The sequence below is a fragment of the Cryptomeria japonica genome, chromosome 9 (assembly GCF_030272615.1).
Source record: "Cryptomeria japonica chromosome 9, Sugi_1.0, whole genome shotgun sequence".
NCBI classification, from domain to species: Eukaryota; Viridiplantae; Streptophyta; class Pinopsida; order Cupressales; family Cupressaceae; genus Cryptomeria; species Cryptomeria japonica.
In genome coordinates this window covers 736,738,733-736,752,072 of record NC_081413.1, presented here as the reverse complement: position 1 = coordinate 736,752,072, position 13,340 = coordinate 736,738,733, and the positions used below count along the sequence as shown (strand labels likewise).

Here is a 13,340-nt window from a genome sequence, read left to right as displayed (position 1 = left end):
GTCCTTTGTTGCCTTCAGTCTGCTCTTGGTTTTCCTGCTCCTGGCAGGCTCTGTGGCAGTCATGGTTGTATTGCAACTGCCTTTCTCTGCCCTTCTGCCCATACCCCTTCCTGAGTCGTTATTATAACCGCCTACCAGATTGTCTCGCCAGTTGGTACGACCCATTGTGTCACTCTTCGCTTCCTTGCTGTACGGCCTCCTCGATTGTCCTAATAAGTGCCTATCGTACGGATACCTTTGCTTGTCCACCTGATACCTTACACCGTACGGATCTCCCTGTCTGCCTGACTGATGTCGTACGCCATACGGACTTTGCCTTATGGGTGGGGTTGATGTTGATTGCCGTACAGATGCTGTTGGTCGTATAGATGCTGTTGGCCGCACGGATGCTGTTGGTCGTACGAATGTCTCTATTTGTCTGGCAAATGTTGCTACTAGTTGTTGTACGAATGTCTCTGTGGCTGATACTGCTGGCCGTACGGATGTCCCTGTTTGCCTGGCAATTGTCGTTGCTGGTTGCCGTACGGAAATCTCTATTGTCGCTGCTGGTTGCCGTACGAATATCTCTGCTTTGCACGTACTGGCGGAATTGTATCGTACACCGTACGGTGGGGAGCTACCCTCGAGGGTTATGGATGTACGGTAGCTCCGTATGCCGTACGGTACTACAAGTTGGCAATGCCTTGTTTCTCCTAAGTTGTACTGATACGACAATTGGTCTGCTCTTCCTCGTGCCACAATTCCAGGCACCGTGTGCCGTACACCGTACGTAGCCTGTGTGCCGTACCCGTGCTCCCCTTCCGATGAGTTTTGTATACCGTACGATACGACCTCTGCGTTGTACGATGGACTCTCTTCTGCACACCGTATGTCGTACGGTATAGCCCTCAGATTTCGTGCCTTCTTGATTGTTCACTCTGTACACTATACGGAATTGTCCCCTCTTGTGCGTTCGTACATGTACTCCCAACTGTTGTTTCTGTCCTTGCAGCATTCCACTGATCCGTACGGTGTACTACTTCCTTTCGTACGCCCAGTCTTGTCTGGCTGTCAGGTTCATCTTGCTGTGTTGTGTCTAATGAGGCTTCGTTGGGGTTTTTATAAGCTTTTCCCTTTGCCAGAATTAGGGTTAGGTAAAAATGCCTTATCAATTTAATATAAAATAATTGTTTCTTCAACAGTCTTACTTTTTCCCTATTATTTTTACTTCTACTTGCTTGGTTTTTTAATTTGTTCCTACCTGTTGATTGAGACTCGAACTTACTTGCTTTTTTCCAGTACCTCTCCTCCTCACCCTTCCAAGCCCCTTGTTTTTCCAGTCGTCTTGCTTCTTTCATCTGGCACGACTTTTTCAATATTAGCTTCCTCGCCTTTAATTTGCCCAAGTACCTTTTGGCCTGATTGTGCTCTCTGGTTGGCCTCCTGCAAGTCCCTGGCCAGCTTATTATATTTGTTTTTCTAGTTGCAGAGTTTCCCTGTCTCCTTTGTTTCCATCTGGTTGGCCTATTACTTTGCTCTTTCCTCCCTCCCTTCCTTGGTTCGACGTTCCTCATCTTATCTTCCTTCCATTTCTTGTTTAGTTCCCATTTGGAGTTTCCCTCCTCATTGTTCCTCCTCTTCCCTCCTCGTGTATTGTTAGGTATCCTCATTTTTATTTCTGAGTCATGCAACCAAGTACACACATGTGGTAGTCTTCTGTAGCATTCTTGTGCGCAGCAGGTCCCTATGTATTCCAGGTCCCATATTTTGTCCACCAGGGGTGTGGGTCCCACACCCTTGTAGCGGCCGTCAATGTACCGGTCCTTGTATTGGTAGTACCATTTTACTCTTTCTCCGTCGATTTTCGGTGGTCCAGTCGGGTTGGGAATCACCCGATATAATGAGTTAGGTCTGGCTTCCACCTTGCCTGCTCCGGACGCGATGACAAATAGATCCTCTGTCTTTAGTACCATCTTTAAACATTGTCCTAGGGTTGCCCCATATTCTTCCAGGTTGAGTTCTTCCTCTAGGTCCCCCGACTCTACCTCTTTAAGGGGGTTCTCAGTCTTCCTCCAAGCTTTTGCTTCTTCGTCAATGTCATTTGCGACATACCCCTCCTGAGCTCCTTCGTATGGGGCCCATTTTTTCCAATATCCTGACACTCGTACCCACACCACTGGGTCTCCGAAGTACGCATTCGTGAGATATTTGTGAATCCTGGGGACTGCTACACCTTCCACCCTTTTTGGTACAAGTCGCTCTTCCATGGCCGATAAGGGTTTTGCCCAGTCATCATCCCTCCGGTAGGGTTCCCCTTTTACTATCAGGTCTGTCTTGATCTCCTTGTTTTGACCAATGGTCCAATGTCCTCTCGTGGCATATCCTAGCATGTTGATTCCAATCACAGGTTTATTCCTTTCCTTGTAGATTTTCAAGTTGGAACCGTTCACGAGGTCCCTGATCAGAGTGTTATCCAGAGTCGCAAGTTTCACTGATCCGTTCCTGCCAACCTCGCTGATTTTATAGGGCTCGAGCCAACGGACCTTGAACTTCCTTGGTCGAAGTTCATTCCGACCGTTATACTTCAAAACTAACTGTCCCGATCAGAAATTGGCCTTCCGCAGATGCTGGTCGTGCCAATGCTTTCACCGACATTGTGCCACCTCAGTCGCCCATTGTGCCATCAGTCTTCGTTCATCCAACTTTACCAATCCATCAAGCCTTGCATTCATGCTTTCGGTGTCCCCTAATCGATTTTCTACCGCCACCCGAAGGCTTGGCACGGTGTACTCAGCTGGTACCATTGCCTCTGCGCGTACATGAGCTGAAATGGTGTATGCCCGGTAGTGACTTTGTATGTTGTACGGTAGGCCCATAGCACGACTGGTAGTCTTTCCTCCCAGTCCTCCTGTTCTACCCCACATGACTTGTAGATTATTGATACCAACACTTTGTTGGTTGCCTCTGCTTGTCCATTAGCACGGGGATAGTACGGGCTGGATAGGTTATGAAATATTTTAAATTCCAGTCATGGTACGGATTACCTGATTGACGAAGTGCACTCCTCTGTCACTAGTAATTCGAAGTGGTATCCCGTACCTGGTGACAATCTGTTCATACAAGAACCGTGCCGTACTCAGAGCTGTGTTATTGGGCAAGGCCCTAACTTCTCCCCACTTAGTGAGGTATTTTGTGGCAACCACAATGTACTTGCACCGGTGAAGGCTACTTGGTTTTAGAGGTCCCACAAAGTCCAAGCCCCATTGTTCGAATAGCTCTTGCGGCTGCGAGGGGAAGAGAGGCATGAAATCCCTCGAGAGGTTTTCCCGCTCGTTGACAGGTGTCACATCCGATCACCCACTCTTGGGCGTCTGTGTGTAGAGTTGGCCACCATAGCCCTGCCAGAAGCACTTTCCTGGTGGTTGCATTGGGTCCCATATGTCCACCTGCCAATCCGTCGTGTCCCTCCTTTAGTACACCACGAACTTCCTCCTCCATGACACACCTCCTCAAGATTTGGTTGGGACCCATCTTGTATAGAAGTCCATTAATTAGCTGGAAGGTTTTTCTCTTTAGTGCCAATTTCCTCCGTTCCCCTGGAGGCATCTCACTTGGAAATGTGGAAGTAGATAGGTATTGCCCTATCTTTTCAAACCAGGTTGGCAGTATTGCAATTTGGAACAAGTGTGCATCTAGGAAGCCTTTGTTTACTCCCTCGGCCGGTTCTCCTGATCTGATCCTTGATAGCTGATCTGCTATCACATGGGACTTCCCTGGCCATATGACAATGGTGAAGGTGAATTCTTGTAAAAGTAGTAGTCACCGACTTACCCTCCCTTGGATGATTGGTTTATTTACTAGGTACATTAGTGCCTGGTGGTCCACATAAAATGTGAACGGTGTGGCCAACAAGTAGTGCCGGAACTTCTGAACTGCATACACCATCCCTAGTGCCTCTCGTTCCATTGTGCTATAGTTCCTTTCTGCTTTTGACAAGAGTTGACTTGCGAAGAAGACAGAATGGTCTAGTCCTTGTGCCCCTACCTGGGCGAGGGTAGCACCAATTGCAATATTGGAGGCGTCCACATGCACATGAAATTCCTTGATCCAGTCTGGGTATACCAATATCGGTGCACTCACTAGTCGGTCTTTTAATTCCGTGAAGGCTTCTTCTTGCTCCGTACCCCATACAAACGGCTCTCCCTTCCTTGTCAGCTTATCCAATGACCATGACACCTGCGCAAAGCCCTTGATGAACCTCCGATAGTAGCCTACGTGGTTGAGGAATGATTTCACCCCTGTTACGTTCGTTGGACTTTCCATGTTGATAATCACTCCTATCTTGTCTGGGTCTGTCTTCAATCCTTCCTTACAGACAATGTGGCCCAGGAGTTTCCCTTGTGGTACCATAAATCTGCACTTCTTCGGGTTCAGGGCTAGCCTAGCCTTCTGACATCGTTCCATGCACTCTCCCAAAGCCTTCAAATGGGTGTCTTGATCGCTGAAAATCGACCAGTCATCCAGGAATGCTCTGAAATTTCCTGTCGACATCTTTGTCAAAAATGTGCAAAATTATTCGTTGGAAGGTCGCGAGCGCGTTGCATAGCCCGAAGGGCATGTGGTTATGGGCGTACACTCGTTCCTCCACCACAAATGTGGTCTTCAACTTATCTTCCTCCGCGATACTTATCTGGTTGTACCCGGAGAATCCATCCAGGAATGTGTACATCTCGTGCTCGACGACTTCTTCCAGAATACTATCAGTGAATGGAATCGGAAATGGGTCTTTTATGGTTATTGCATTTAGGTACCTAAAGTCCACGCATATCCTTATCTGATTGGCTTCTTTTTTAAGGGAGATAACTATTGGGGAGACCCAGTCACTTGTCTCCACTTTGAATATAATCCCTGCTTCTGGCATTTTGTTGACCTCCTCATTGACTCTGGTTGCGTAGTTTTTGTTCATCCTATACGGTCTTCTTCGTACCGGTTGTGCTCCTGGTACGAGGGTTATGCGATGCACGCACAACTCTGGCGGTACTACTTTCAAGTCTTTGTAGGTCCAGACGAAGACATCTTTATATTCCAGGAATATCTTGAAGGCTGGTGCCTTCAATGCTGAGTTCCGGTCATCTCCTACTAGTATCATTTGAGGTACTGCTTCGTTGCCTAGATTAATCTTCTCTACATCTCGTTCTTCGTACTTGATGGGTTTATCCCTTTCAAACTAGTGTGCTGGCATGTCATCCACTCTTGCCATTCCTTCTTGATATCTACCATACTTTGGGAAAAAGGATTGTTCCTCCGTCCCCTCGCTTGATTCTCCTAACTCACATATTTGTAGCATGTGACATTCCGGGTGGAAGACCTCATAGTCCTCCATTTGCCAATGAAAAAGTCCTGCCATCGAACTGACTCCATCCTCCGAACACCCGTCCAACTCTAGCACTCCTTCGTCGGGCTCTTTCCTGCCTCTGCCTCCTTCAGAGCCCCACTCCCAGCGATTGGAATCTTCTGAATCAGAGTCTGATGACGCGAGCTCTTCGTTGACGGACTAGTTCCTGAGATCAATTACATACTTGTGACCGTCACTCTCGATTGAGATCATATTCCCTTTCTAGTTATGATTAGCTTTGGCCATGATCAACCACCCCCTTCCTAGAAGAGCATCGTACGCTTTCCTTTCCAGCGGGATGTCTACAAAATCCAGGAGGAACTGCTGTGTCCCAATTACCACCTTTTGTGCCATGAGAGTGCCAAGAGGTTTGATACCATGTTGGTCGATGCTGACCAAGTGGAAGGTTGGTGGCCAGAGGGTAGGCTTTCCAAGGCTTTGCCAAGTTCCCTCCGGTAGTACGTTGACTTCGGACCCGCCATCAATAATGGTGTTGGTAAGCTTCTGCCCCATTATATCCATCTCTACTATTGCTGGTTTTCGTCCAGCGCCCACCGCGAGTAGCATAGGATTCATGGCATCCTTACCAGATTCCTTCACTGGGTCCGTACTACATGGTTCCGCCACCGTTTGGTGTTCCTGCCTAGGGGTAGTATCCATGGTTATATTTGTCAAAGCCATCCTTATCTGTGGCATGGTTTGCAGAACGTTATACACCCGCACGGGTATTGTGGTTTGTAACATCTGCTTGATGATAGTTTTTTTTGGTTCCAACCGGGCCGATGTATTGGCGGCCAGGTGCGAGGCCCTCCGCTCTCCAGCCATCGCCCGCTGGATATCTGCCCTTGCCTCCTGAAGTCTTTCTTTTTCTGTGCGAGGGTCCGGGTACATGGCTTTCTTGTTTTGCAACCTTGTGATTGCCAGTACGTTTTCTTTTGATCCCTCTACATCGAGCATGTTCACCCCTTTTTGCTTTGGACAATCTATGTCTTTGTGATTCCCTGGACCGCACCATCTGCACAACAAACTTCCTACATCACCTCCGTTTTGGCAATCTCGGGCAAAGTGACCCCATTCGTTGCACTTCTTGCACTGAATCATGGGTCACCCCTTCCCGTCGTATTGAATTCTGCTCCTTGGTGTGTTATTATTGGATCTATTGTTCCCCCGCCGATTGTTTTTGTACCCTCCGGGTGAGGCGTCAAGGTTTGTTGTTGGCCTTGGGGGGGTTGCTGGTGGTGTGGTTTGGTCGGGTTGGGCGTAGAGCACTTGTGCGCTCTGTGCCTTCAAGTTGTACGTGCATTCCTTGGTGGAATGTCCCGTTATTTGGCAGATGTCACAGAAGACTTTATGGGGACAACCTCCTTTAGTGTGCCCTTCGGTCTTGCAGTCAGTACACCATAGTTCTTTTCCTTCCCTACCACTTTCTTTGTCACCTTTTAAGTCCTTCATCATCCTCATCATATCTTTGCGGAGTGCTTGCACTGTTTTTGAACCCCCATCGCTGTCGTCTTCCGTATTGTCACCATCGTTGGTCCGTTGCTTCCCCTGGGATGTCTTGTTTTCACTTTCAATATCCATGGCGTGATTGTATGCTTCATCGTATGATGGCGGAGGTACTACTTTCATTGTCCTTCTCAGGGATGGTACCAATCCTTCGACTAACCACTGCTTCTTGAGGCCATCTGCCGGTTGGTTCTCCATTTTGTTCAGTAGTTCCCTCTGCCGTCTGTTATATGCGCGAACGCTTTCGTTTTTTCCTTGTTTGGTGTTGTAAATTTCCGCCACAATCTCGTTGTCGTCCCGTAGGAGTTTGAATTCTTCCTCTAATGCCTTCTTTAGGTTGCTCCGGGATATTTTATATTGAGCATCAAGGTCTGTGTACCAATCAATAGCTATTCCTCGCAGGGTGGCTGTAAATGCCTTCACCCAATAGTCCCAGTCGTCCTGGCCATTTGCTTCCCAGATGGTGACGCATGTCTTGCAATGCCATACGGGGTCCTTTGACCTGTCGCCCATGAATTTCGGAAGTTTTTGTTTCTCCGGGGTGTGTGCCATCGTTCTTTTCTGTGCGGTTTTATGTAGTGCTTGGAAATGGCTATATGTCGGAAAGGTACTATGTGTCCGGATGGTGCCGTACGCTCCTGGTCTGGTTGGGTCCCTGCCAATCGGGCTTTGGTCACCTTCACTTCTATAGTCCCTCCTTCCCGGGGTTTCCGGATCCAATCTTCCTATTTTGATGCCCTCTGACAAGGACAAGTTTTTAATGCCGGACAAGTTGCTTCGAAAATAGTGGCGATTTCCTCGTGCAGGTCTCGTACTGCCTCCTCTCCTTGTTCGGAAAATTCCAATCGGGTGTTTTGTGATTCGATTCCGGAGTCTTCTTCACTTGACGTCGACTGTGGGGCCTAGTCGGCAAGATCTTCCTCCGCTACGTCTGGAAGTGGCAGGTTCTTGGCGACCTCGGCCAACTCCTTCCACGTACACGGTTCTTGCCTCTCTCAACTACGACTCCAACTCACACTCCAACTTTTGTTGTGTTTCTCCGGACTTCTTGAGTCGGCAACCTCTCTTAGTCGCCGTCTCCTGTTGGCTTGTTCTTTTATGCAGAGGGATTGCCGTACAGTTCCCTCGTTTACTCCTTTGGTAGCAGGGGTACGTTTGTCTTTGTTCGGCCGTAGGGGCATCAAGTGCCAGAGGTACGGCGCTGACTGGCCTCCCTCTCCTCTTCCTCCCTACGACTCCGTTCCTCGTACCGTTGGAGGATTTGTTGCCGCCGAAGTTCCTTTGCTGTTTCTTCTCTTTGGTTTTGTTGTGCAATCAAGTTTCTGGCAAGTAACCTTAGAATGCTCCTGAGGAGGTCAAAGACGAGGGTGCTGACGGTGAGTTCACCACGTACCATTCCTTCTGAGACGGCTCTCTCCTGAGCCTCTCGCTGCACGTACTGCGTGACCGACACGTCCCACAACTCTAGCAAGTCCGCCGTCAATTGATCCTCTCGTTCCTCTTCCGCGGTACTCTCCTCATAGGTGTCGCTGTCCACGACAATTAATTGCTGGTCAAACGGCCGGCCCATTAATTGCTTCTGCTTGCCGCCATAGTTATCTCCAGGTTCGTTCAGGCAACAATGCCAAAATGTTTAGTCCTAAAGGTATAGTGGTGAATAATCAATAACGTAGTATTACCTGCACGTGCCAAGCATTCATAGAACATAATAATTGTACATCATAATATAAATGACAGATGATAATAATTAGACCAAAAAGTTATATCTTTATTCCAATGTGTCCAATTCTCCATACATGATCCCTTGCCGAGGTTCCAACCAAACAATATATAGACCCGACGGTTGGCCAAGTTGCCAACCGTCACCAACTCCCAACTACCCGACGGGAACCTCTCGGCAACAACAAAACATAAACACACATAACACACTTATAATTATTATTCGTACTAACATACGTTTTTACCCCTAACAATGGTTTAGGAACTAGTCCATAGAGATGGGGACAAATATTTAGCCACCTACTTCCATCTATCTAGCTGATCATAGTTAGATGCCTTTTGGTACACATGATGTACTCCTCAACTTTAGTGATGTAGAAGTGCTCCCTTATCTTACCACAACATTCAAATGCAACTAAAAAATGCAAAGAAACATAAGACAAATCTGCAAAATAAGTCTCATATTTACTATCAGAATGCTCTTGAAATTGAGCTTTTACAAAGAAAATCTAATATTACATTGAATTGCAAACTCATAGGCATACATAGAAATCTGAAATTTGATACTAATCTGATTTAAAATTAGACGTAAGAAAGAAAGAACTACTAAGGGAAAAGAATTTCATTCTTCTTGGTATTTTGTTGCAAAATAGGCTTCTTGAATATGCAACCTCTACCACCAATTCAAAACCTCCATTTACATAAACAAAATGAGAGGGAAAACAACTTTGGTTTTCTAAAAACAAGGATAGAATAGTTCCCAAAATCCCATGCCCAAAATGAGAACTTGCAATTTTTATCATAGAAAATTGTCAATAATGCCAATTTTCTCACTGCACATGACTCACCACCACCCACAACAAGACTTGGAAGATGCCAAAAAGGTAATTAAATGGCATTTAATTCTCCACAGAGCATTTTACTTCTCACCTCCACCAACATTTTAAAACAATATTTAGTTATAACACTCCATAACTCCACCTGGGTCCTGAAAATAAAAACTTCCAAGCTACTAATTCTTGGGTGCTCATTTTGAACAACTATCTTTTAGGAGTGAATTAGTGAGTTGTCACAAATTGTAACTCCATGAATCTACACCCCAAGAAGGATTAATCCAAATCTGAGGAAGCCAAATTCAAATTTGAATCTCCTACACACATGGATGCTCCTACATCATTTAGTCACATAATAGACCAATCGAGAGACTTGATGTACCCCTCGAAATTACACAATCAGAATCCCCCTAGAAAAATATAGTTTTGACACTATGCTTAGTGGAATTTTAGGTGCTAGTTGCCAAAAACAACAAGCTAGACTTGATCTTGGTGCTTACAGATGCCAAATTTTGCCACAAACCCAATTTTTTTTTTTTACACAGAATAAGATCAATTTGATCACACCACTGTATAGGAAAATTCACACACTTTAAAACAACCCTAAAAAATGATATTGTAGGAGCAAGAACAAAGCTCCAAAAGTTCCCAAAATGAGAATTGCTAAGGAACACCTAGGAGAATCTGCAATTTAAAAAAAAAAATGCACCATAACAAAATACCTATTGCATCACTGTGAAGAGCACAAAATTTCAACTCAAATGAAAAAAAATTGCTTGTAAAAAGGAGGTGTTGAACTGAAGTTATGAGCATTTGAAGTTGAAATGTAAAATCAAAACTCCAATGGTGAAGAGGGCAGGTTTGTCAGTGAAGTTGGTTGATGTTACCCTGGCATAAGGTTGCCGCTGGAATATGCTTTGAGTTGATGAAATATTTTTGGACTGTTTACCTATAACTGGTTGAAAAAAATAGACGATCAATCAAAATGAGAAGTGCAAAAAACATGACTCAATCAATAATGCCAGTAATAAAACTAAAAGAGAAAGAAGCTACAGTATTTTTGGTCAATAGGAATGATATTATGCTGAGGAAATTTCATTCATTAATAGAGAAAATGTAAAAGAAGATAGAAAAGAAAAACAAAAAGAGGTTACAAAACAAAAAGAATTTTCATGTTCACTTGCATTAATACGCACCATTAAACATGTGTTGTCATCCACCTATTAGATAAAAATATGAGGAAGAAAATAAAAAGTAAAATGAAGTAAAATTGAAAAAGAAAACTTTTGAAGGCATAGCAACACATTGAGTAGGAGTATATGAAGATGATCAGCCATAATGGTGAGTGTAACCATGATCATCCACTAATATTTCGTCTTTTCAAATTGTTTGTTTTAAATCATGTTTTGGTCAATAGGAATGATACTATGTTGAGGAAATTTATCCTAAATTAATAGGGAAAACATAAAAGAAGATAGAAAAGGAAAAGAAAAAGAGGTTACAAAACAAAAATAATGTTCATGTTCACTTGCATTAGTATGCACCATTAAACATGTGTTGTCATCCACCAACTAGATATAAATATGAGGAAGAAAATAAAAATAAAAATGAAGTACAAATGAAAAAGAAAACTTTGAAGGCATAGCAACACATTGAGTAGAAGTATATGAAGATGATCAGCCTATATGGTAAGTGTAACCATGATCAACCAATAATATTTCATCTTTTCAATTGTGAGTTTTAAATCATAAGATTAACTGCTTGCTATTGAATTTGAGATACTAGATCTAAATCATCATGTAAAGGTCACTTCACAAATATGTATGTTGAAGGAGCAATTTGTTTTCAAAACTTTTCTTTTTGTTTTGCTTCTTACTTTTCAACATCTTTTGGTTGACCTTGCATTTTAATTGTACGCTATTGTTGGATAGATGATTTGTTGTTTGTCACATCATTAGACTCAAACTTAGTTATATATCCCCACTTTTGCTTTGGTATTGTTGGAAAGGTATATTTAGAGATTAATAATTTTACGCAACTTTGTCCTTTTTATTGTGATAATAGTTCTCTCTCTCATTGATCTTTGAAGCACTTGCATACATTATAGATGAGATCATGTATTTCATGTGGTGGTTCCTTTGGCTTTGGTATAAATTTATCAATCATATATGAAAAAAATGGACCCCTTAAATGTTTTACATATACTTCTCTTTTAGTCACATTTATAGAAGAGGACTGACCTTGGTGTTGATCTTGATCTTGGTTGATTAATGTTTTATAGATTTAATGCTTAAGATTTTAAAATGACTTTTGGTTGAGCCATATACGTTGTTGGAGTAAACATACATTCTTACGATAATTTGGATGTAATAGTGTTTCTATTAAATATAACAGTTAATAAAATATTTATTTAAATTTATATACAATGATGTTCTTGATAATGAGGCCTCTTATTTTTTAAATAACAATTTAGATCATTTTTAATGTGATTTCATGTTTTTAATTAGAAACACTACTCCTTGAACCATAAACAAAATTTATGTCATATTAGATAATGTAAAAGATAACACGTTCTTCTTTGATGACACAACTATTAACATTTTTTTGAGATATTTACTAAACATTATAGAAAATTATGTGTTGTATTCTTGTTATAGTTAGAAAGAAAATGGTAATGTTTCTAATTGTGGTGAATTTAAAATATTGTCAGGTATTGGACCCATGTGGTGAAGTGTCGTAGTTGTAGTGGTGCTTTAAAGGTATTCAGAGTTCTTGAGAGCATCACGCCAGTGTTATCCATTGTATGTATTGCAATACTTGGAGCTAAAGCAATCATTAAACCTATGTCATTATTGTCTCTTAATGTTTCAAACTCAATTTTAGTTAGTGGGGCATTAGTGTTTTTCTTAGCATCAAGATGGTTACCATACTTTATCCACAAAACCTATTATTTTCATGACTATAATCATGCTCTTGTCAAGTGAAGTGTATAATCAAGACGACATAGTTTTTTATATGTAACATAAATTTTCATAACCAAGCATGAGTTATAGAAAACTATAGCATGATAAATTATTGTTTCAATTACATTTGGTTTTAAGGAATATTAGATTTTTTTAATATTTTATTTAAAATTTTTATGTATAAAATACCTAGCTTAAGTACCAAGCTGGTATATATGATTTGTCTATTTTTAGAGAAAATATAGAAGAGTATGGAGGCCCATCCTTTTGAAGAAATACAAGAGGACAACAAGGTTGTTAACTAATATCAAAATAAAATAGAATCAGCTAACTTCAATTTTTTTCCAATCTTGTTTTCTTTTAGATCTTAAAATCACGTGAGAATAATTTTATACAACTGAATTTTTTTTTATTATAGACTATTGTCCAACCCTTATTTAGAGAGGCTTCTTTATATATAAAATCCCCTTCCCCCTCAACAAAGAGAAATTCTTGTTTTGTATATTTTAAAATATAATTCAGTGGCAATCTCTTGGAGTGCCAATAACACCTTTATATAGCTATTTCAAAAATATTACAAGGTTTTTGTTTTGTTTTAACTTCTGGTTAGACAAGGGTTTCAAAAGCTCTTTTTGTTGAATAATAGGAAAATACAATTTATCTTCTTGCACTATGTGAGGAGGCGAGACTTTTGTTGCTACTTTTTGTTAGAAGTAGGACATTCAATAACTCTTCCATGGGGCTTTCCACAATTTGATGTTGCAATTTAACATTCTACCCCCAATAAACCTTGCTAGTGGATTTGATAGTCTTTTTCGGACATAAATTTGACAAATATCCAAGACCCAAAAAATTTCTACCTTTAAATGTCAACCTTTCATAACAATATTTTGTTTTCTAAAATTACCACTCAATTTTAGTCAAATATCTATTGGAAGACCTAGG

General features: G+C 42.2%; 1 protein-coding gene across 1 annotated transcript in view; it reads left to right on the top strand.

Annotated features, from left to right (window-relative positions):
- The window catches only part of LOC131038653 (protochlorophyllide-dependent translocon component 52, chloroplastic), an 82,125-nt gene extending 69,606 nt beyond the window's left edge, over positions 1-12,519 (top strand). The window contains exon 7 of the mRNA XM_057971148.2: positions 12,143-12,519. Within this exon, the coding sequence (XP_057827131.2) occupies positions 12,143-12,416 (274 nt within the window). The 3' untranslated portion in view covers positions 12,417-12,519. The remainder of the gene's footprint in view (positions 1-12,142) is intronic.
- Positions 12,520-13,340: the final 821 nt, after the last annotated feature.